Raw genomic sequence first — 25,780 nt, 5'->3', positions numbered from 1 at the left:
CCATGTTTTGAGTCACCTGACTCGCTTATCATTTATGTGTCACATGCGATATTATCGATATATCATGTATCCCACCACCGACGAGGTACAGAATAGATGTGACATTCAACGCTTTCTCATGCCCCAAGTTTTGGGGGTTATAGACACCTCATGCCATTTTCATATATCATGCAACGTTATCGATTCAGCATAGTAGAGGTTTGAATTGAAACTAAATTTTTCTATGAAATTACAAATAATATATAGAATAAGATATTTTGAAGACTTGAAGACTTGAAATTGGGAAGTGAAATAAGGAATACGAAATGACAATGAAACTTGACGCGATAAATGTCTGTTTCTCTTTATTAACAAGCTGAGTTAGCATACCTTGTGAAAGTTTGACACTTCGATAAGACATTCGATTGTTTTATTCTTTTTTTTATGTTCTTTATTTTATTTTCGCGTTAACCATAACGGACGACGATTAATTTTATCGAACTCGTCCACGGATAGTTATACGAGGATATGATACATAAGTTCTAAGGTTCACGGATCTCACGTATTATACAAATAATTCGCTGGTTCGCAGTAGCTGCGACGAGTTTCTATATCACACGCATCTCACCTATGCACGCGTTCATCGGACGCACACTCGGAAAACCAATTGCGCTATTTTGTGTTTTCGTCCAAATTTTCTTCTAACTATGATCACACATTTTTTTTGACTTTGAAAAAAATTTACTAGAAACCATACGGTCGCTGCTATCGTACGTTTTGCGCACGATTTAATCTTCATACGATTCGCCATGTCCGTTACGTTTGTACAGACGAAATATATATTTATGCACGTATAATAAATTACGTCGTTATCTCGTAAGAGGGCATACTCTGCATATTTGATGTCTAAATTATGAATTTTTCTCTAGGGGTTTTATAATTTAATTAGTTAAGCATATGTTGCACATCAATAGTAAGGCGCGTCATTAAAAAATGTAAAAAATTTAGAAAACATTGGGATAGCCCTTAATAAATACACACAGTAACTCACAAAAGTATTTGAACACTCATCATAGAAAACTTTTATAATATATACTGTATATTTTATTTATCTCAAATTTTATCAATATAATCATGATAGTCGAGTCTCATTAGAGATGCTAATGAAATTTCAAAATGTTTCGTAGAACACAAAAGTTTATAAAAGATTTCTACAAATGTTCGAATTGTTATTCACTTTTCTGAGCTACTGTACATGATAAATATGCGACATATTATTGAGTGTGACGTTAGCGAAAGAGGAACTTCGGAAGTTGAAGCTGTAGTCTAGTAAATTCCTGTAAAAAATTTGAAATGGGAAATTGTTACATTTAAAAGTTGATATGGCAGTTTATTGATTAATTTTCAACTAAATTATCGATATAAATATATTAGTACCATCGAATTCGATAGTTTCAATGGTACTTTTATACTGTTACTTATTAAAAATGTTTGTGTATTAACATTATTACGAACAACCTAGTCTGTTAAAAGTTTTCGTAGAAATATATTATTCATATAGAAAATGAACTTCTTTCCCTCTCTTTCCTTTTGGATAAAATGCACGGAGTATGCCCTCGTTTGTGAAAATTCTGAAATTACGAGCAGTCGAAAAACGTACGGTCTTAGACGCCGTGATAACGATATCTCGTTTAATTATTACAATTAAGGCAATAGCCTTATAAATTAATAGTCTTTGGGAACCGTAAACTCTGTTTGGCAGAAATCAACTTAAGCGTAGTTAATTAGCCTCAGTCGCATCATTTTGAGAATACGATGCGTGAGACTTTAATTGCTTATCGACATTTGAAAATGCCTTATCAGTCCGCGTAATGGGTAACTTATCGATCATCGTGAAAGTCGTCTGATTCGATAAGTTTTGCTTCGAACAAAATGTTTCACCTTTTGTTTCACTATGCATTTCAAGAACAAGCAATTTATAATTTTTTACTCGCGCTTTAATAAAATTCGCATTAGCTTTCATGAAAGCTAACCTTTATTCTCAGAAACCGACTATCGATAAAAAAATTTCCTGTTTGTTGCTCTTCCTTCGTTTCTTTTCCCTCGTTTCGAAACGCATGATCACGAAAGGTTAAACATTAAAATATCTATATAGAATATTTCGCGAATGAAAACAACGTAATACTTAAAGCTATCTTTTGTCGTTAATTAATAATCGAGCTCATTGTATGTCGATAAATTGTTCACCCTCTAAATATGATGCATACATGTATGTACATTTTTAAAACATACCGTTAAATACTCTTTCTCACTCACACTTCTCGATCTTTGATCGAAAATGCGCGTTTTGACGCAAATATAATCCTCGAATTATTTTATCAACATAATTAATCAAAACGAAATGTTGAAACGCACAGTCGTGCTTTCTTAATGCCGATATTTAGGAATGTTGTTGCAATTAGCACTCTGCGTAAAGCGGAAGTTGCCATGATGTATTTGGAGATTCGTTTCTTTCTTGAAACATCGTTATATTATACTTTCTTATTCTTATTAATTTATGTAGCGGTAATTTTACAAATGATATTTGCATGAAAAGAAGGGAATATATAGATTTTTTATGCTAAAATGTAAACAGAGTCGATTTAGTATAGTTGCCCTGAATACACTGAAATAAAGTTGCATTCATTCTTCTTAATTCTTTGTCAGTATAATAGAATTACAATTGTACTTAGTTATCATATCATTAAATTTTCAATGAACGCTTTATGTCAGCTTTTTTGTTTTATGATATAAAGCGAAGACCACAGGTAAAAGACACGATAAGCAATTTTAAAATTCAATAATCAATTCCATGTTACTAAAACTATTCTTTTAAGTAATTGTGAAATCACATATTTCTTGCACTCTACTGGACATTCCAAAAATAATTCATCAGTTGCTTCTTTATATAATTTTAAAGATATATTGCCTGTTTTTTTTTTGAGACATACCTGTGCACCTAACAAGTTGTTTAAAATCAAGAAATTAACAAAGATGGACTTGTCACGTTCTTTTTGTGTGCTGTTCAAGAATAATAGAAGCGATTATACAATAGATATTTAAACGATGTTTCTCGAGGATAGCAGCAAACGATTCTCAATACCTCACTCTCATCATGCCTCTTCAACTATACAATCCATGGTAACAGTGTGACTAATGATACGTACAATCTATACTATACAGTAAGACGATTATACACGTGTGTAATCCATCATTCCATCTTTAAATTGACTTGTAACACTCTGTTGATGTTCTTGTTTCTTCTTGTTAATCGCTGTTGCAGAATCTTTCCAGGAATGATTGCGTTTGTTGCTCTCACGTAATGTATGTGGTTGTGTTTTAAAAGATGAAATTCTTATATAGGGCTAAGGACTTTTGTCGATACTTTCACATGTAACTGGTTCCTGTCGTTTCGCGATTGGTCGATCGGAAAGAGCTGCGAATAACGCAACGGCAGTATTCGATGCAACGATGAAGCGATCGTTCAGACGATTTGTCGATAACTTTTAACAGGAGAATGCACTGAGAAAAATGTTTAAATATAGAGAAACTATCGTTTTAACCTATAGGAACATTTTGTATATATACATATACAATATTGTGCGTATATATACAAAATGTTGTATATGTATTGTATATATGCATTGTATATGTCTATATACATATACATATTATATTAGATGTTATGCTAACATTAATTTCTCTTAAGTAAAATGGACATTATCTTCGAAATGTTAAACGCTCTTCTCAGTGTTCCAACGTGAGCAAAGATTTTTACTTTTACGACGAAAATCCCTAGTTAATTCCGATTTTGACAAGAGTTATAACCAGACTCTGTCAGTTGTCGAAAATTGCAATTTTTCACTGTACGTTGACGTTTCTGTAAGACCCTTAGATAGTCAGAGGATTCTTTAAACCTCTATTTATACCTTTTCATGAAGAGTTCCGCTAGAATTGCTAAATCTTGATCATACATGTATAGTGAATTCTTGCCTTTCTTGTTCCTTTCTTTGTTGGTACCTGAAACGAAATTGTATAGTAATGTTTTTAGTCATACTTCAAATTGCAGGAGGTATGCTATTTTTCTTTAAATACTAATCTATCTTTTAACGCTAAACAAGCTTTGTGTCATTGAAGCTTTTGCTAGATTAATATGTGGCGTGAATTTTTATTTGAGTTCGACTGATGATGCTTTTCGGTGTAGCTTCTTTAATCCTTAGAAGACATCTGTTCGATTGGAATCTTTAGATATAGTTTGAGAGTCTTGGAATAAAATAAAATTGATAGGAATCCCGTTTATTTATAACTCAATAAAATTTTACTACATTTATTCTGAGAATTCAATGAAATGGTAATTTCTGAATATCATGATTCGATCGTTACTTGCAGAGGGTTCGATTAGGATTCTTATAAAATACATTGAATTAACTATAACATCTATTGACCATAATAAGCAGTATTCGAAGTCCTTGAAGCAAACCTTCGATATTAAATTTTGTTTGCATTTGTAAGTACATATTGAACTTAATCTCATCATTAATAAATATAGTGGTATGTAAATACTTTTGGTAACTATCGTGTATCTCCTGACGAAACTCATTGGACAGGATATAGTCAACCAAAATTTCAGAGGCCTTCCTAGGATTAACATGAGTAGAGAAGGGAATCTCAACGTGTCAGCTTACTACGGTCTACGGAGGTTCGTGTCGATACCTAGCGAGCATAGATTCGACGGCCTCGATCGGCAGTCTACCCAAACTGCCGCCGTGGCGGGTCCCGGTCGACAGATCTTGCCAGTCCCGTTCACGATCACGATCACGATCACGGTCGCACTCTACGTCGCTCAATTCGCGGCTGTCGCTAAACCCGCTTGGCGGCAATAACGTCATGTCCTCCACCGAACTGCACAATGGATCAGAAACACAACATTTAGAAAAATAAGAAATTATACATAATATTATATTGGAAAATATTCTTATCGCCATTCATTAAGAAATTGATCTTTGATTATCGAGTTTGATTAATTATTCTGGATCTGGTATTTAATGGTTAAATAAGGTTTAAATTAGACATTTGTATAATCTCAGTAGATCCAGATTAATTTAGAGAAGTTTGAAAGAATATTGTTATTAAATATTTTATATGGATATAATTACTTCATGATGATGAGAGATTATGATGATATATATGAATTTAATCGTCAAGGAATTTGATGAAATTCATGAAGATATACGATACGATATCTTCAAGTAATAGAAAAATGTAATCAATGTAGTAGTAAGAATGAATTTTTATGAAATGTATTGCATATGAAAAATTTTAATTCTTTTATTATCATCGTGATTGTTCTTACAGACTTTACATTTTTCTATTATTTATCAGAAATGAGATTGATAAAATCGTGATACGAATATTGAACATAATCAGGACTGAGTGCTATGTGGAAACAAACAAACCTTGGCTACCTGCGAGTAGACCGGCTCGGCTGTCGGCTTCGTCGTCTCGCAAGTGAAGGTGAGCCTTCGTTGTTGGATTCTGTACTCGATTCCACCCCTCGTGAAAATACATCTACAGAATGATTTTATGCAATTAAGTATGTAATTGTAAATTTATCGATCTATAGACTTATTCTATAAAAAAAGCAATGAATTAAATAAAAAATTATTTTTACAAAATTACTACTTTAATTGGGAATCTTTCTAAAACTTTAGAAAATAACAAAATTTGGCAGAAAATCTGCGTCATTCAGGGGGCAAAGTAGAAAAATAAAAATTTGAACGAAACAGCAGGGTTATGTATTAATAAATCAAAGAAAAACAGTGAATTTCCAACAGGAACTAGAGACAATATTACAAAATTTACCTCTGCAAGGCTTCACTGGTACCCTGTAACTAGGTCCAGCGCACTCTCCGCAAGGGCTTCCGGACGTGTCGCTTCCGGAACCCTGACGACTCGAGCGTAGCTTGCTCTCCGCTTCTGCGATGCTTGGGAAGTATCGTTGCTTGTGCCACCTTGGAGTTTTAGACCTGAACGTGAAAGAACACCAGAAAGAGGAAGAGAAAAGGGTTTGGGAGCAGGATATCAAGCTTTCTTTAACAAGGAAGTCGAGCAAGGAACGTTTATTCTGTCTAGCATGCGCTTCAAATAATAGAAAAGGGTTGAAAGAAAACAGTTACCTCTCGAAGTCCACGCTGGACCTCTCGTAATCGATCGTGTTGATGTCTTCGTTCTCCAAATGTCCAAACGTTTTAAATTGCATCGTATAATCGAGCGTGGCTGTTGTTACTGAACGATTCTCTCTTCCTGGTACGCTGAACGTGGCGTACGGACTTATTTCGTACATTTCTATAAGAGAGAAAATGACTGTTAGTTAATATGTGTAATAAGAATGCAAGAATATTATCTAAAGATCCCTTTAGAAAATTATATTTTTAATATAAGTCTCTAACTTCTTTCTATTGAATCTAATTCTTCAATTTGACAAGTGATAAAAACAAACCTGATCCATGGTCGTTAGACTTATGATTCTCTTGCTTCACTGGCGAACTGGTATAAACCTGATGATTCCTTCTATTATCACGTTCAGCAGTGGACTTCAGTTGCATGGTCGACATACAACTTGAAAGATGATGATGTTGCTGATGCTGCTGCTGTTGCTGAACCAAACCCAATCCTGACTGTTGATTCTGTTGTTGTCCAGGAAGAATTTCTCCTAAGTAATTAGCTCTAAAAAGCACAAATAATATCATCCTTAATCATAAAAATATTTATTAAATAAATGACAATTTTTAAAATTTATACATATTAATGATAATGTACATAAACGGTAGTTTTTGGAACTTATATAATTCAAATTTTATATATAACTAAAATTATAATTTTGAAAATAATATACCTTCCACTGCGTTTCAGCATTACGTATCCCAGAATGGCGGCGGAAATAACTAACACGATTGCACAGACGATAGGTACAACCACGTAAAGTACTTTATGATTAGGTATAGCTTTTTTAACATCGTTTTCCATAATCAGGTCATTCGGAGGACCAATACTAACGCCACTGAGAGTGGTCGTCGCGAATTCCATTTGCGTTTGCGTGGATCCAGCGTCGTTATGAGCTGTCAGACGTAAACTATACCACGAGGCAGTCTTTAACTCTCTTATGACTAGATCTTCTGTAGCACGACTTGCCACTAAATTCCATGGTTCAGTGCTGACACGTCTACGGTACTCTACGGTGTAATATTGAATCGGACAACCACCATTTGGCCAAGATATAAGATTTAATTTGACAGAGGTGCCATTGGCAGAGATGATGTCTCGTTCTTTTGGTAATAAAGGAGCTATGAGAAAAATTTGGGAAAGTTATATCGTATTCTAATAGGAGATTATATAAGAAGTTAAATCTGTGTTAAAATGTTACCAGTTCCTTTGGTCGTGGCACTAATTAAAGGACTTGGATCTCCAGTGCCCACACGATTATGAGCCGTTAAATGTGCCAAGTAGGAAGAACCGCATTTTAAACCTGATAAAATGAACTCAGTTTGTTCGGGTGATAATGCGATTTCTTCCCAGCCACCCTGGTCCCTTTTGTAGCTTAACACGTAGCCTGATAAAAGTAATATTTTTATATCAGTTTTATTAATTATCATTAATATTAGAAATAATATCATTCTATCGTTTGATTATTTTATTACGATTTCTGATATTCTATATTTCTAACATACCTTGAATAGTCGCACCACCATTATTAGGATGATTCCACCTAAGTCTTATGCTATTCGTTGTTGTATACTGTAGTTCTAACATTGGTGCTCTGGGAGGCATCACCACGACCAATGTGTAAGTGATGGAATCGTCACCGAATAAGTTGCTAGCTGAACACGTGTAATTCCCAGCGACTGATTGTTCTAATCCTAAAATTTTTACTTTCTTTAATTTCTTCGTTTATATATTTTTTAACTCATTCAAAGTTGTCTGAATCTTACATAACATTTTAAAGTTGCAACGATTTTTTAAGATTATTGATTGAATGAGTTAAAGTACATATAAGTATATTAATTGAGGAACTTCCTGAGAGGGCTTGTACGTTCATATATATTGTATACTATATATAATTAAAATTATAATTTTGAAAATAATATAGCCACGACCAAATACATATATAATTAATGATTTTACCTTATCGATCTCTTTACCAGAGATCTTTTCAACTATTTTTAAACCGATATTGTTAAACTAACCACGAATATTGAGATGACCATCAGCAGTTAATTCGTAATGTCTTCCAGTAGAAACTTGACTATTTCGATATGTCCATATTGGACGAGGCGTAGGATTACCCACGACCAAACAAGACAAGGTAATTGATGATTTAATCGCTCTTCTTAATAATTGTGAAAAAGACGCCACTCTAGCTGGAGCTGCAGAAACAATTTTATTAAACCCTATTATGTATATCTAAAATTATTTATAAATTAAACAATTTACAAAGAATATTCTATAAATAATCAAACCTCTAGTATTTGTAGTTTGAGTTACTATGGTGGTCGGTTCTCCTTCACCCAGCCCTGTCGTTGCTGACACCCAGAACTCGTACAATTTACTGATACGTGATTTTATTTTACATCATTATTTGCATTAAAATTTCATTACAATAATTTTATAAAATGGCTATTACCTTTCAACCAAACCTCTTAGTTCCATAGTAAGAGTGTCAGTCGGTGACGATGGTGGTTCGTGCATGGTGTGCGTGTTATGGTTACTGGAACCTGCCTCCCTGCTGTAAACCGTGTACTTGGAAACGTTCCCATTTGGTTGTAGGGGTGGTAACCACGAAACTAATATACTCTCCGCGGTTAGCGCTAAAGCTTTAATACCAGCTGGAGGACCTGGTACTAAAATGAATGATAAACAAGTTACAATAAATAGTAAAAATATTTATATTAGGCGAATCAAAAAATAATAAAAATATGATTCTTACCATCCTCCTCCGTCGTACAAAAAATCGGCGGACTTAGAACTCCATCACCAGCACCAGTATAAGCCAATACTCGAATAGAGTAATTCGTATACTTGTACAGAGTGTGTAGATAAGTTTCTACGCTGGATGTCTTCTTTACTTCACCCACTGTCGATATGTCCACTAAAAAAAATTTTAATGCAAACAAGCCTTTAATGGAGAAAGAGGATCAGATATATGTAATATAAAATGCTTAACTTGAGCAGATTGCAATGCTAAAAATTCTATCATAGATCTGTCATAGATACATCTGAGAAGTACTATAACTTTAATCCGTGTTGCAGTGCCAATTTTTGGATAAAAATTATACAAACACATGGAAAATGTTTGTTTTTATTAAAATAGATATAATTTATAAAACGGATCACTATTAAACAAAATATAAATATTTCCTTGTGACAGACTGAGATATCCGTTTGTTATAGAAGAAAAGTAGAAAAATATACAATTAAATACACTGATAAAAATCAGAAAAGAAGAAACAGCTTTATGATGTGCTTGAAAATACTTATAGAATATAATAAATGTTGTGTTTAAAAATGTTCATAAGATAAAATAGACATTATTTTACTTACTGTTGTCAGTAGGTACTGGTCTATAATATACTTTATAACCCTGAATGATTCCTCCATGTTGATGGGGTGGAGGTGCGCTCCAAGAAACTTTTACACTTTGGGATGACAGAGGAATACATGATACTTGCGTTGGCGGAGTCTCGGGTACTAAAACAATTGCAAGATAATACAATAAATTAGTAAGAGATCACCATCGGTCCATTAAACGGTAAAACAATAATATTCATAAAAAGGAAATGTTCTTATGGAAAGTTTATGTATATCTCACCTCCTTCCTGAGTTGTTCCAACAATGGGAATGCTGGCTGGGCCGCTGGCTATACTATTGAAAGCTCTGATCGATATATCGTACTTGGTGAACTTTCTCAAGCCTGTAAGCTGCACCTTTGTAGTCGCCCATCCGTTCACGGTTAAACTTTTGCTTTGGTTCACACCTGATGTCGAAGATGAATGCTCCGACCATGTCACTATGTAGCCCAATAGATCTCCGTTACAAGATTCCTTTGGGGGCGGCTGCAAACGCAATAAACCTTTCAGCGTTTCATTAAAATTACTTTGAATTAGCATCTTCCTCCAAAATCAATCAGATTTATCTAACATATATAATTAATATATTAGGTTGCGTAATAGTATATATTGAGTAATAGTTGAGTATTTGTATATTTTATAAACTATATTTACCTGCCAGCTAACCATGAGTTCTCCAGGACCTGCTGATTGCACTTTGATATTTTGTGGCGGTTCAGTAGGTGCTGTTAAAAATAAAAAATATGGAAGCTATGAAATAACAGTGAATAAAATATTTATATATTTATTAAAATTATATTAGCCAGGGGTATATTTCTGTACCTTCTTCTTGAGTTTTGGCGACCACGGGATCAGTAGGCACACTCACATCTATTGAATTTATGGCAAATATACGAAACGTGTAAGTCACTGCTGGATGAAGTCCTCCTACCAAAGCTACTTCCTGATCGTCGCTAGTAGTCTCGAAAGGAGATAAACCTAAAAAAAAAATGAAACTGTAATTATTATATTGAATTATATTGAATCTAATTATTATACTACGTTCTATTGAAATTATTATATTAAATTACAATGAATACTACATAAAAGCAAAGACGTTACATTATCTAAAGCCAAAGAGATTAGTTAAAAATTTTACTTTATGTGAATATGAAGGATATCGATACTGTAAAAAGAAATCAAACTAAACAAAAATTTGGTGCTTTCGTAAATTGCATTTTTTTGTAAACTCCATACATATAGGTCGTCCATTAAATATCATAAAATTAAGCTCGAAAATCGCTTATAAACATTATCGCTTATAAAGATTAAAAAGTAGTAGAATAGAGATAAAAACGAAGACATTTTCAAAAAATAACGACAGCTATAGCTTTACATGATTTAAAATGAAATTACCATTTTGTGTTGGATGTATGTTATTTCCGTTATTGGAACTTCCAGGGGTGTAAGTGACGTTGTGCGTTTTTGCGGGATTCCAATCGTCAGCTAAACCGTGATTCAGAGATCGATACTGAATAACGTAATTTCGTATCGGGCTGTTCCCATCGAAAGCTCTCTTCCACAATAATCGTATCGATCGCGAGCCGATTTCTATGACTTCTAGCGAGGCTGGTGGATCTGGTCTCTCTGTACAGGCGATAGAATTAGCATAATTAAATTATCATTCGTGATCACAGAATAAATTAATTCGTTTGAACAGAGAAAATAGAACAATAAATTTATTCATGATGATAATATGTTTTAGGAGCGTGAAGAGATATACTATAGAGATTAATTAAATATTTTTTAATTAATATAATGAGCCAATAGCAATTGTATTATCAATTATTGAACATACACATATGTTATTCGTATTAACAAATATCATCGTTATTAATTATTTGGACTTTAAAACCTTTCCACGTAGAGAGTCTTTTAATTTGAAGAATCTTTTATTCTGAGTACTATGAAACATTTCGAGATTTTAAGAATTTCGTACTGGAAGTATTATCAAGGATTTTAATATTCTAAAAGCTATGATTAATACCAATACTCAGAGTTATTATTATAAATAAATTTATTTATTATTATAAATAAGTTATTATTATAAATAAGTTATTATTATATATAAATTATTAATATAAATAAAGTATTAAAAGTATTCTCTCCATTTTTAAATATTTTTTGTTACACTTCTTCTAGTTGAATATTACATTTTAAATATCAATATTTATATTTATATTTAATATTTCATATCAAATACAAAATTAAAAAAGAAACTAACTAATTAATAATATCAAAAAATTGAAATATGATCCTAAAAACAACAATGACAAATCAAAGGGAGATAAATCTTATTAAAATACTACCTTGAACAGCAAGATAAATCAGATGTTCGCTTCTCCCATAGGCATTGTCCGCTGTGCACCTGTAAACTCCAGAATCTTGACGATCACTGCTTGCTATAGATAATTGTGATTTGAGGCCGTTGTCTGTTTTTATTTGACTGATGCTTAGCCGGTGACTGTTAGTATCTAAACGATCACTATTGTGCATCCATTGCACTTCTATGGGATTATCCCCGATGACAGTACAATCAAGCGTCACGGATTCGCCACGACGGATCGTCACGTTCTTACTCTGAAACTCGAACCTTGCTGGTTCTATAAAAAAAAAAAAAGATAAAATATTCTCGTTTGACAAAACTTACTTTATAAGATTACTGCAATGAAATTCTAATAAATTTGGTAATATTTTACAAGTATTTTCACCTTTATATATTCTTAAAAAAGAGAAAAGGAAATAAAAGAATAGAATAACTGTGACTATATAGGGATGCCAATTTATTTTCAAATTTCGCAGATACCAAGAATAAATAAGTGACGATTATACTAAAGTTTATGATAATTGGGACTCGTAATAAATGTCTATAAAAAATAGTATTTGAAATGCTGTACAAATATTTCATAAATATATTATCAACACTAATATTTTAGTAAATTTATAGATGTATATGTAATATTTTCCTTCGATCTAAGATTGAATGTCAGCGTTACAAATTTAATAATACAAAATAGAATATATTTTCTTAATTAATAATATAATAGAAATTAAGTATAAATTTTGTCCTTTAACACTCGAGACATAAATGCAGAATAGATAATTTCAAATTTTGCTTAACACAAAATATGAATTAAATAAAGATAATGTTCCCATCAGATAAAATTCAAAGTTCATCTTGTTAAACTTGACTTACCATGAACAGATACATAGATCACTTTACTCAGACCAGATCCAATACCATTATTTGCTCGACACAGATAATGTCCTTCATCCTGTGGTCCAGCAGATGCTGTCCACAGAGATCCATTCGGTAGAATAGTTAATCTTCCATCAGAACCATCAACAAGAGGTTGATAGTCGTTGGAAGTTCTTTCCCTGGCACGCAACCACGTGACACGTGGCGGAGGAAATCCCTTGGCCTCACAATGGACGTTCAATGGATTTCCCAGGAGGGTGGCCACGTCTTGCGGCTCGAAAATCCATTGTGGAGGTACTTTTACCAAAAGTTCTGCTGTGTGGTTGACTTTGGCTGCACTGTTAGTCGCCACGCAGGTATATTTGCCACTGTGCCGTGAAGAAAGTTCCTTAAAGACGAGTAGACTGAAGAATTCAGCTACCCTCTCCTCGATCTGAAATGCAAATATTTGTGAATGGAGTTTTTTTTTAATTTAATAACATTTAATGGCTTATTTTTTAATTTTTTGAAGTTTTTATGGGATCATAAATGGTATTAGGTAGGTACGTTATACTGGTTGTTTATATTTATTGCACTTTATATTTTACAGTATAATTGTACAGAATATGAAACTATAAAAGAAAGTAAGGGATTTCTTTTTATAAGCCTAGAATTTTAATTTGTTAATTATTTCTTTCTCAAACAATAGAGTATAGTTTTCAAATTACTTTGAGACTACCAAACCATACAATTTTAATTTATTTGTAAATTGTTACGCTTGAGCAAATAGGTAGAAAGAAAAAAAATTTCATTGTTAAGTCTAATATTGGTTCTTAAATTGTGCAATTAAATATTTTTTTGTCATATAATAGCTGGCTCACATAAATTAGTTTTCTTAGAGAGACAAAGACGTACACGTAGAGAGGAAGGTAACGGTTCACCATCCTTTAGCCAGGAGAAGTAAATTGGAAGATCACCGGAAGTGACGGTGCAGGTGACTTGGGCGCGACTTCCTTCTTGGAGGTTTGAAGGGAAATTGAAAGGACTCATTACAGGTGGACCTGAAACGAGTGACATTTTTTGCTCTTACCATTTCTTTAAATTTCCTTGCCTTTATTCATTCAATCATTATTTCAAATATATGTAAATATATTATATACTATAACACATAAATCACGCCAATTATTGCGGTAATTTTATACCTTTTTAATATAATTTTTATGTTGTTATTTGCAGTCATTTGCGGAGTAAAAATTGACATAAAAGAGAAGAAAGTAAAAATAATTATTGTGGTTAACACTTATTAGTTTTCGTCCACGTGTATATCTTTTAGCTTACTTTCTCAAACGTCACGATAAATGAGAAAAAGTTGAGAAGTAACGCTAGAGGAATTCTTTCCAGCGTGCAATTTACTTCTTTCGCCTAGTCTCGTGACTTCTTCGTGGACGTAAGCGACCCGACCGTAAAGAAACAGAAACAAAAACTCGTTTCTCGTTAAAACGAATGTATGTATGTGCATAGTGGTACTTACGGTTTTTGCTTCTACTGAAATACGATCTTACCGGGAAAAATAGATAATTATAGCAAATATTCGCCTTTTATAATATGTATAATATTATGCTCCATTTTTCATTAGTATTTCAAGTTCTTATAAACTATCAAATCTAAGAAAAGTCATCTGGCATTTTAAACTTCTTAATACACTAATAATTACTTTAACCCTGTAATCACGAGTACTTCAATTTTCTATATCTTAATATTCCATCCGATAAATTAATATTAATATTAATATTTTTGTATATTAATGTATATTATTGTATAATAATAATTTAGTATTTTATAGTTGAAGAAATGTGAACACTCTATAACAAGTAAAAATTAAAAATCAATATTCGATGAAAATCAATATTCTGTAGTTAAAAAATATTTAAACGTAAAAGAATTGCTCTATTTTTGTCCCCAAAATACTCACTACTGACTGTTAACCGGATGTCTCTGCTCGCCGTTTCACCGGATCTTGCTTTAACCATGCAAGTATAAATGCCAGCATCGTTTGGATCCACATTGGCGATGGTAAGATGGCCTTCGCTGTCTACACGGTGCCTTATGTCAAGAGGCAGTGCAACTCCTCCACGAGACCACTCGACTGACGTGATAGGATAGCCGGAATAAGGGCAAGCTATGGTGGTATCGACACCGGCTATCGCACGAACTGGTCCTATCGATCGGATGTATGGCGGTCCTGAAATTATTAATCGACGTGAAGTGGCTTCCGACACATTTCACCTGGCCACTAGTCGAATTATTATAGGTACCCCCCAACGTAATTAGGAGCGATCAATGTTCTTTGAGATTTACCACCAAAGTTATGTTCTAATATTATCACAGAATTTTTTAAGTATTCTCAGTGCCAATAATTAATTTTATTTATTATTTGTTATTTCTTTGATTTTATATTTATTTATTATGTATTTAATATTTTTAGAATATTAAGGATATTAATATTACTATTTACGGAATTATAACAAAAGAATTAATTGGAAAATTAAAAAATAGTAATATTCGTGTGAGGAGAATATTAATATTAATGTTATTAACATTCTTGTATTCTAACTATATTACGAATTTTTATTCAACGTTTCCAAATTAATCTATGTTAAATAAAATTCTTATATTAATTTGCTAATTTCACTATCTTAAAACCACCAGTTTCCCTATCACAGGTCTTCTCTAGCGTGAAATTAAAAATCAATGAAATCGAATTAGCTTCGGTTAGATCAGACAATGCATTAAAGACGACGTAACCCTTGTCAAGTAAATTACCAAGTTCAAAATTACGACTACACCTCTCTGATTAATAATTCACCTATCAAATTCGCAAAATTGCTTATCCAATCTGTTGGACTAAAGATTAAACTTTATTACAGATGCAACCTGCATACTTCGAATTGAAACGATACAATCTCTCTCGCTTGATATCATAAGGCGAAAGATGATTTCAATTATCATAAATCTAAAGCCACGACAAAGATGAAACCTTATCGCAAATACAATCCCCTTGACCAAATTCGAACAATATAATCCGTGTCACGGCATTAGTCAATGTAACAAGTCAAAGGATAAATCGAATTACCATAAATGTTTAGTCTAGCTTTGTGCTCGACTGTAGCCAAGGTATTGGCAGCGACACAAGCGTAGAGACCACCATCTTCAGCACCAGCCGACGATATGTTCAAATGACTGATCACGTCTCCGGACTGATCGACATACTGTCCTATCGCGTACCTGTATCGGGCATTGTGCTCGGTTAAGAAGCTGAATATTGATCGATGAGAGATCTAGATACGCACCTGTGTCCAGAGGCGATCTCGCTTAGAGGCTCTCCATCCAGCAACCAAGTGAACGATGGTGGAGGAGATCCGGTAGCAGAACATCTCAAGGACACTGGAGGACCTGGCCGCAGTGCTTGCTCGATGAACGTGTATTGCAACTCTGGTACGGTATCTGACAGAATAGATCGAGCGTTAAATAGTTAATTGGGCCAAGTTACGTGGAAATCTGTCAATCCTAAAAATGAGAAAAAATTAGTTAAACACGGTACAGAGCACGTAATTTTGTGATATAGGTTGCAAAAATAATGGCCAATTCATAGAACAACTCTTCTTACATTATGTAGCTATTAAAGGTATCAAGCCATAGTTTTATTTTAAGCGTACGATTATTTTGCAGAAAACTTCTAAACTACATATTAATTATGCTACTTACTATTAAATAAGTCATCAGAAAACATTGTAGAACAGGAACGAGAAATAAAATGTACCTAGTAGAAATTTGGAAGGACACATCTTTCTTGAGAAATTAAAAGCTTAATTTTAGATCATTAAGGATTGGTAATTGAGGGCTTTAACTGAGTAACCAGTCTATTGGAAAATACGTTCTTCTTATAATAAAAAATACAATAAATATATCATAAATCATTTGTAAATTATTTCGCAAATGAGACATTTGTTATTATGAACTTCTATAAATAAAACATTTGCTGTATCATATGCTAACACATGCTAAGGAATAATATTTTTTTAACAAATATAGAATGTATCGTTTTGTACCTTTATTTCTGATTTTGTTTATATGAATTTCTAAAAAATATGGGTTATTTGATTTCATTATTGTTGATGACTCATAATTGATTTTACCATGTTCAGATTCTTGTTTCTGAGCCTTTCAATTTTGTATGTCATAATGGGGATGAAGCTTTCAAGATTCCAATAATAATTGAACGGATACCTCGAATAAGAGAGTAAAGTACATGTAGAGGCACTCGATAGCAAACTGTCCAACGGTTTCTGCCCCTATTCTTTGGACAAGACGATTGCCAGACATCGAAACATCCTCATAGCATATTTTTAACTAGCCCAAGGACCCGCGATAAATCTTAGGATTTCTCTAGCTAAGGCTCTTCAAACGAACAAATAGCCTTTGTCTTAGCATTCCCTAAATTTATTACCTACTACGAAAAGATACGGGAAATCTGCTTTTTCTCACGTACGATGCTTCCCGCTAGCAATTTTCTCTCGATGGCGGTTAGCATCCTTCCTCAACCATCAACCTAGAGATTAACCAATTAACAGCAACGTCCATTTCCCTCATTTTCCTAACGAAGGTTTTCCTCGACGAATCCGACGATGATCTCGTATCCTTAGACACACTCCATCATAGTTTTCCTCCACAGCATCATCGTGACGGAAAGTCAATTGGTAGTTGATAGTTGGCCAGAGTTCCTCGACCCATCTTGAGCAATCATCATCCGAACTCGCTCCGCGCACTCTGCTGAATCGCTATCGTAACGCATCGTCTAGAAGTCGAATTTGTAATCGCGAACCGCTAAGTACAATTGCGAGCTCTACGTAAAGTGTACATCTAGAATATTGTCAATAAATATACTGTTAATTATACTCTAGTATTTCTTCAGTACCTATCACCACCTATTTACCTCATAGATTTAATACATTTTTGGAGAAAGCTGTTTTTAAGCTCAACTGTTTCACAAGTTTCAAACATTACATCACCCTTTGTACAGATATCTGCCATTTACGTGTACTAAAACAATCCACATGTGCTATAAGCCCTTATTCGATGTTTCCATTCAATTAACGAGTTCTTGAGGAAAGTGGTACAAGCAAAGGAAATTCTTCATTTAAAAGCTTGAATTCAAGCAACTTGCCCAATCTAAACAAGACTTTATCAGATGTATCTCTCCATATAGTGGACTAATTAGTTCAAAGAATATAACCATTCAAGTTGTCATGACTAATTCTGAAACCTCTGTCAGATTTTTAGATTTTGAACTTTCACGATGACTAGATGATGATATCTATAATTCATCTTTCAGTCGTGTTGAACCTGATCTGAAAATGAAGATTTAAAAATGGCGGCGCGAAACCTTCAGTTTCAGATCTGCTTCGAGCAAAAATGAGCTAGAATGTTCACGAAACGTCAGAACGAAGCGCAACGTGCCAATAACGCGATTGAAACCCAACGAATCACAAATACGTATGTCGTCTTTATCAGATTTAGTCGAATGTACCTCCAAGCTTCAATTCGGCGGTAGCCTGCGCGTTCTCCTTGTCGCTTCTGACCAGGCACTGATACATCCCCTTGTCCTTTCGGCCGACCGAGCCTATCACAAGCACCAGAGGAGCCAGCAATCTGATTCTCGTGTCCTGCGCGGTCAATACCGGCACACCGTCGTGCAACCACTCGACGCTTTCGACCGGATAACCCTCCACCGTGCAATTCATAGTGGCTGACTCCCCGGAATTGATGATCTGTAAATACCGGGAAACGGTTAACGATTCGTGCTCGAAAGTTAATGCCCGTGCCGCGATTTACGCAGCTGCACGATCCTTCCCTCTTTGACGCAAACACTGCACTGTTCATCCGCTTCGTTGATCGCCCAACCGTTTCATGGTGCTCGCATTTTTTCTTTATTCTTTTTTTTTTTTTTAGTTTGTAAGATTTAGTCGATCTCACGAAAGAGTATAGAGGTTTGTTGCAATGTTGGAGATTATTGGAAAGAAAAGTCTTTCGTGGAAAATGGATGGAGTGGAGATTCGATTTTGAACTTACGCGGTAAGTGTTGAGATGTTTGTGAGAGTTTCCGTGTTAGGAAGCTCTTTGGGATTCTTTGTTACGACGTTAGATTTCCTGGGTACAGTGATTTTATGAAGTAATATAATGTTGGATTGTACGTGTTCTTTTTAAACTCTTTCTTGAATCTTTGATTTGAAGCTTGTTAGGAAATCGTTATATGTGATGACAGTTTTAATGACCTATATGTAATTTTATAGAACTTCTCCCTTCTTTAAGATAATCGTCTATTATCTTCGGTAGTGTAAGTAGAATACTACTGTTTGAAATAATAGGAATAAATTTTTTTTTATTTGGTAGACTTTTTACAATCAATTCTCATTGAGAATTATAAATAAATTATTTTGGCGTGGTACTGTAACTGGGATTATAAGAGTTCATAGTATGTTTGATTCTAGTTGAATCTAATGCTTAAATCTAAAGGAATAAAATTGGAGAACAAATGTTCAAAGGAGTTGCTTCCTAAATTTTCATTTCTTACCTTTATTAATGTAAGCAGAATACGATTACTTAAAAAAATGGAAAGTATAAGACGCGTGAAGTGACAGTAACATTTTCTACATATAGTAACATTATTAAAAAATATATGTGAGAATTCAAGCAGTACCATCTTCAAATGTTCTTATGCTATCTTTCTAGCGATCTGCTGCAAGACGTCTGATAGTTGTATTCATCAATTTATCTGTAGGTAGTCATCCTCTACAATTAATCATACGAAAGAAAAATTGTCTTCAGACAGTCATTTTTCACGAGCCTCTGCTTTTTCGTTATTTTGAGAACGAAAATATTTTCACATATCAAATTGCTTACAATTCAAGTACTTTATACTTGATTCAGTTGGGACGTAATACATATGAATTGAAATAAAAATGACGCAAATGTACATGTACATGTACATGCATATGTACATTTTTACACAATTAACAATTTGAGATTTGAGATTAATAGGATCGTGAATTTATCCTGGTAATAAAAATCAGAGGAATTTCACATTTTACTTGCAGTTTGCTAATTGCATACGCATGTATATAATTCATGCATACACTTTGAGTGATAAGAGGAATATGTTATCTGGAATCTTATTTCCGCGATTCTGGCGCGATAGTCGTAAAAGTTAACAGTAACTGTTTTAGTGTCATAGCTGCCACTTATGATAAGTACTTCACTATTGTGGAACACTGGGGTCAATTGTAATTGGATATGACTCAGAAATGGTCGCAATTGAATTTTGTAGCCTGGGAGTTACCATAGTCGACTTCGATGGCTTTAATGAATCCTTGCCAATTTGTGTGATTTATGAATTCATAGAAATCGACACCAGTACCTATGGCTTGTGATTTGTGAAGTCATGATTATGGTCCATCCTTATGTTCGCTGTTACAATTAAAGCTCAAGATTCAAATTTTTTAAAATCGTGATCTAGAATTCATATTTAAAAATTCATATTTAAAAATTTATAAGTTATAAAAAAGATGCTCATATGCCTGTGTTCATAATGGTATTCTAATTTCACTTTTAGCAGGAGTAAAAGACTTTACAAATGATCAACATGATGTTATCGAGGATACTGATAAAAAGTACAGAATAAAATACGAGCAGATTTAAGAGGTCTGTAAGCTATGGAAAAACATGTAGAATTAATATAGTAAAAAAATGATCACTGGAATAGAATTATAATATAATAAGAAAGTGGAAGTGATAAAATAAAGAACATAGAGGACGTAAGAAGAATATAGGCTTACAAGTAGAATGAAAGATATAGTACATAAAAGATAGAGTTAGAATAGAGGAAAGAAAATTAAAATATGAGCAACAAATAAAAAATCCATAAAATTAAAAATAGTATAGATAAACATATATGAACAGTGACATGAAACAAATTCCCGAACTTCTCTTTATATTACAACAAATAAAGAAATGAAAAACATTTAGACATATAGAGTGCCTTTTCATGTACAATTATGTCAATTCTTAAGTATTAAACATATCTCATCATAAAAAGTCCTCAATAAATTCCTCAATAGCTTCAAGAAAAGTATAAGTAGCATAATTGTTCACTAACAAAGTGTGAAAGGCTTTTTGGAAATGACTTGACGTCATATTAGCGAGTAGCTCAAGATCAGTTCTATTCGACTTTTGATGCAGGCTAATTCTTTATTATATAATGGAAGTATAAAATAAATCATTCTTATTGTTATTATTGAGAAAATATGAATTACCCTTGATAACATGACGAAAAACGAAAAAAAAGTATAATTAATAATCTCTCATCGAGGAAAAGGCAAAACACTATAAGCTATTGCAGATATATTATTGTTGGAAAGATCACAATCTATGATATACGTACTATGTATATTTTTTTATTTATCATAACATAAGGAGAAATTACGAAGATTTTTTCACACCAATGTACCTGTATGAAAATATGCAATTTTTAAGTCAAGTAAAGTTACACAGGAATGAAGGTGATAAATCCAAATCCTACCTGAACTCGGGGTTGTATTCGTGCGTTAAGTTTTGAAGTAACCGACAGGTGTGTTTCCGCTCGTTGTTCGCCGACCTGATTGCTGGCTCGACAAATGTACCTTCCTGCGTCCTGAGCGTCCACGCGGCGAATTTGCATTAAATCGCCCCACAGTTGAATTCGACCAAATGACTCCACCGGTATCGAATGACCTGCAACAACAGGATATTCGTTGCTTGCTGCTCGATACTACTCTCGCTAACGCGGGATATTACATGTTATCGTACCTCGTCATTTTCATGCATACTTTCGTTCAAGACGAAGAATGGAAGGGAATAAAGTTGTTAAATTGAACTGATTGGCGTAAAATTTAATATAGATGATGTATGTATTGTAGTTTTGATTTCACGAAAGTTTATCATTTTCATTTATTACAATTATTATCCTAACTTTATAATTCAGCATAATTATGAAGTATATAAGTTAATAAAGAATTGGATATTATAGAAGTTAAAGATTAACATTTATGACCGATCAATCAGTACGTAAAAATTCCAAATTTTGTTGTTACCATCAATATGACGAAATAATCTTACTTTTTATTATACTCTTTATATAAATTTGTGGAATTACTTAAACATCCATTTCTTATAGTAAAATGCACGATATATAGAAAATGGCAGTGAAAATTCTTAATTGTGTGTATAATTCTTTTCAAAATTGATCATATTACAAATCTCGTGGCTATGATATTGTATCATTTGAGGACAGCATTAATAGCACATTAATGGCAAATATTTAATCGTGCACAAGCTTGCAAACAAATGTTTTTGTATAAATTTTATAAAGTGACCATTGTAACCAAATTCACGTGAGATCTATTTTTTAAAAGCAATCGTAGGAATCATAATTATTTAAACGATATTATGCTTATGATCTGATATGGTTTGATCACGTTGGATTATATGATGCCACAGTGCATTTAGATTACACAGTAAACAATCCCGTAATTAAACCAACCGTTAACATCGCGATACCAGGTAAATTGCGGGGGTGGAGTCCCCTGGGCTGAGCAAGTTAGATGAACGTCCGAGCCGCTTTCAGCAGAGATGGCGATCTGAGATCTCTGCATCAACCGTGGTGGCATAGATCCTGTTGGTTCTAAAAATTAAACGATATATATTCTATTAAATATTCATTCTCTTTGATAGTTCGATGAAAATTGAACTTACATTAATATTTCTATAATATAATTTATATTGTATAATACGGAATGTGAGTAAATATAGGAGTCCAAGTGAAATTTTAATATTGACGCAATTATGAATGAAATAATAATTAAACAATGTTGCAATCGATATTGTTATTTAATACTTCAATTAAAATTTCATTCAAATTTAAGTTTCGTATGTAATTCGTAGTATGGAATGTTAAGTGAATGTGAAAGTATAAATTAAATCGTAACATTGCTATGATTATAAATGATATGATACTTGAAGGGTAATAATGAATTAATTTCATAGGGATATAAAAATTAGACAGTGTTTTAGTAATAGTTACATTGTATCTAAATTTGCTTTCTAGCAAGAGAATCTTGGTAATATGGGGATAAAATGCTTAAGCAGAGAAATGTTCAGCAGTAAGAGAAAAATATGGTTTATGTAAAAATACAAGTAACATGCCAGCGACTGTTAACGTTGCAGGCTCGCTTCTTCTTCTTTCACCGGTCAACGCGTGAAAAGTTAAGCACGAATAGGTGGCTCTGCCGTCTTCCGGTCTGGCGGCTCGGATATGTAGGTCCCCCTGAGACGTGACCACGAACCTTCCACCTGCGATCAAATCAATTTCTCACTAAGAAAAATCCTAAAATTGACAAAGGAATTGATTAAAAAAGGGAAACATTGAATTTAGTCCAATTTACGATATTATGAAATTGACAATCGCGTAAAAAGCTTATCAGTTTCGCTTCTGAGAAGTTCAAATTATTATCAACTTTTAAATGATATCTTTTAAAAATAATATAATCTATTTGTTGAACGATACTGCAGTTTTTTTCTAAGTACCATAGTACCAATTTCACTTAAGTCTTCATCTAGACTGAGTCTTGGTGTCAATAAATGCTTTAGTTACAAGTCTAGCGTGATCAAATTGATTTCTCAGAGGCTCAATTTATTATCGATGATTAGATTGTACACCTCATAAAAGTACTATAATCAATCAATTAAACAACGTTGCAGTTTTTATTCCGCTACAATACCAGTTTTCCTTAAGCTTTCATTTAGACTATTTCTTGTCACCAGTAAATGTTTTAATTACAAGTCCAGCGTGATTTATGGTGTTTACGGATGAGACTGGTGAATTACATCGTCAAAGTAACGCAATACGTCAGCGGCCGACGTTAATCTCCAGTATTTGACGCGGCCTGCGAACGCCACGTTTCAAATAATCCCTTTGAAATAGCTTTACAAGCTGTACAACTTTTCCACGGTTCAGACCATCGATATATATATCGTGCATCGTATCATTTAATTCGTTGTTCGATTTCACGCGTTTTTGCCCAAAGCCCGCGAGAAATATCATTTTTCAACGTTTCGCTCGCGCGTCCTCGTTTTGCGCAGCTTTTTATTTAACTTCCGTTGCAACGGCGGCGTATATCCGGAAACACGTCATATATTACGAGGTCGTACATTAAAAATCGCGAAAAACAAAATGTTCTTTCGACTCGTGAAATTACTTACTGCTATTTATATCCGCGAATGTAGCACGGCGAAATAATTTATTTAACGAAAGAATACAGATATTCCAGCACTTATGGACAGTTTACAATGGAATTTATCTCTTAATTTAATCGTTATCAATAAATTAGATACACGAGTTGAATGTCTACCCGATAAATAAAAAGTGTACGTAGATTATTTGAAACGAAGCTCAAATTTCATCGAGTGTCCTGTAGAATTGACCGTTAATGTTCGTTTTCCTCAATTCTTCACCGAGTAATAATTTATATAATGGGGACCAACGCCTTTGATGATTTATTAGCTAGCGGATATAAATGTGAAATAATATTATGGAAGTAAGTAATGAATATAAATATTAAAATTGCTGGAAAGTATCATCAATCTCTTGGTATCGTTCATGATATATTTGTGTGTAATAAAATTTGATAAATGAAGAATCGCGTGATAAATACGTTTTGTTGGATTATTTTGAGAACTATCTTCATGTATTAATTCATTTTGCGTGTAATATCTCGTTTCTTTTTTTTTTTTTTGTTTTTAATATTTCGTGAGAGCTTGATGGAAAAAATACACCTTTACATCATTATGCTCTGTACGTTATTTACATTTCATTTATTTTTCCATCGAAAATAATTTTTATTAACGGTATAGAAACATGTATCTTCATTCTGATGATTCTCTAAATAAATTTTTCAATAAATTCAAGTTTTATGAAGCTTCTGTGGTTCGAAAAATTATTAGAATCTTGGAAAATTGTTTAATCGACAAACGAGAAGTGTATCGTTTACATTTCATATCGGAAGAACTTTAATTCGAATTACAAATTTACTTCTGTTACGTACAGTTTCAAAATATTAATCATTCAACATGAAAATCATTCAAATGAATATAGGAATCGCAAAAGATAATTAACAATTCACCATGGAAGTTAAACAACATTAAATATAATGCTTACAAATTTTTACATATTCAATTCAATGAATGTAAAACATTACTAAATTGATATAAAATTCATTAAGAATAAAAACACATTAACATTCAATGCAATGTTTCATAATTTATAATGCTCCATATAATGAAGATAAAACACAATAACGATTATAACAAATTGTTAAAAGTGCACAGAATGCACGAAATATGCAAAAATATATAAAACATTCAACGTCATATATACATTAAATTCATTATATTATCTAGTAGATGAAACAATTTTCTACGTAGCTTTCAGCCTTCTAATCTATATTAAACTATGAAAGCAAATTAAAGATTCAAACTACATTAAAACATGTATATACACACATTACAAACAGAAGATGTCTCAATGGACTCAATGTCTATTATTTATATGCATTATGTTACCATATTTACCTGTCATTATTTATAACAGATCGCAAATAAACCAGGAAATTATTAAAAGAATTTATCTTCGATCGATCAATCGCATTCAGTACGAGAAAACAAAGCAATTCTATTTTTCACATCTTCGTAACGCGATCGAAGCCGATATTCCTTTCGGAGCGCGACTGTTTCCGATGGAAAGCGGCTTCAGGAGGCCGGAAGCAGTCGGCTC

General features: G+C 33.1%; 1 protein-coding gene across 5 annotated transcripts in view; it reads right to left on the bottom strand.

Annotated features, from left to right (window-relative positions):
- Nucleotides 1-318: 318 nt before the first annotated feature.
- Nucleotides 319-25,780, bottom strand: part of LOC100745643 (Down syndrome cell adhesion molecule-like protein Dscam2) — a 312,676-nt gene continuing 287,214 nt past the window's right edge. The window contains exons 7-34 of one of the 5 annotated variants that reach the window (XM_024370818.2): nt 23,155-23,301; nt 22,493-22,633; nt 21,494-21,684; nt 18,446-18,686; nt 16,209-16,362; nt 15,992-16,143; nt 14,831-15,100; nt 13,774-13,919; nt 12,877-13,312; nt 11,990-12,283; nt 11,037-11,267; nt 10,464-10,619; nt 10,296-10,366; nt 9,884-10,127; nt 9,616-9,762; nt 9,002-9,163; nt 8,699-8,915; nt 8,535-8,623; nt 8,262-8,465; nt 7,746-7,934; nt 7,442-7,627; nt 6,914-7,361; nt 6,518-6,744; nt 6,195-6,363; nt 5,881-6,044; nt 5,484-5,586; nt 4,704-4,920; nt 319-4,038 (exon numbers count right to left, since the gene is read on the bottom strand). In XM_024370818.2, coding sequence (XP_024226586.1) covers nt 4,710-4,920; nt 5,484-5,586; nt 5,881-6,044; nt 6,195-6,363; nt 6,518-6,744; nt 6,914-7,361; nt 7,442-7,627; nt 7,746-7,934; nt 8,262-8,465; nt 8,535-8,623; nt 8,699-8,915; nt 9,002-9,163; nt 9,616-9,762; nt 9,884-10,127; nt 10,296-10,366; nt 10,464-10,619; nt 11,037-11,267; nt 11,990-12,283; nt 12,877-13,312; nt 13,774-13,919; nt 14,831-15,100; nt 15,992-16,143; nt 16,209-16,362; nt 18,446-18,686; nt 21,494-21,684; nt 22,493-22,633; nt 23,155-23,301 — 5,390 coding nt within the window. In that variant the 3' untranslated portion in view covers nt 319-4,038; nt 4,704-4,709. Of the gene's footprint in view, nt 4,039-4,703; nt 4,921-5,474; nt 5,587-5,880; nt 6,045-6,194; nt 6,364-6,517; nt 6,745-6,913; nt 7,362-7,441; nt 7,628-7,745; nt 7,935-8,261; nt 8,466-8,534; nt 8,624-8,698; nt 8,916-9,001; nt 9,164-9,615; nt 9,763-9,883; nt 10,128-10,295; nt 10,367-10,463; nt 10,620-11,036; nt 11,268-11,989; nt 12,284-12,876; nt 13,313-13,773; nt 13,920-14,830; nt 15,101-15,991; nt 16,144-16,208; nt 16,363-18,445; nt 18,687-21,493; nt 21,685-22,492; nt 22,634-23,154; nt 23,302-25,780 lie in introns of those variants that run through there. The other 4 variants (XM_024370805.2, XM_024370809.2, XM_024370814.2 and 1 more) reach the window with 4 other exon arrangements.

The sequence above is a fragment of the Bombus impatiens genome, unplaced genomic scaffold, assembly GCF_000188095.3.
Source record: "Bombus impatiens unplaced genomic scaffold, BIMP_2.2 scf_0049, whole genome shotgun sequence".
In the NCBI taxonomy this organism is placed as follows: domain Eukaryota; kingdom Metazoa; phylum Arthropoda; class Insecta; order Hymenoptera; family Apidae; genus Bombus; species Bombus impatiens.
This window is presented reverse-complemented; position numbering and strand designations above follow the sequence as displayed.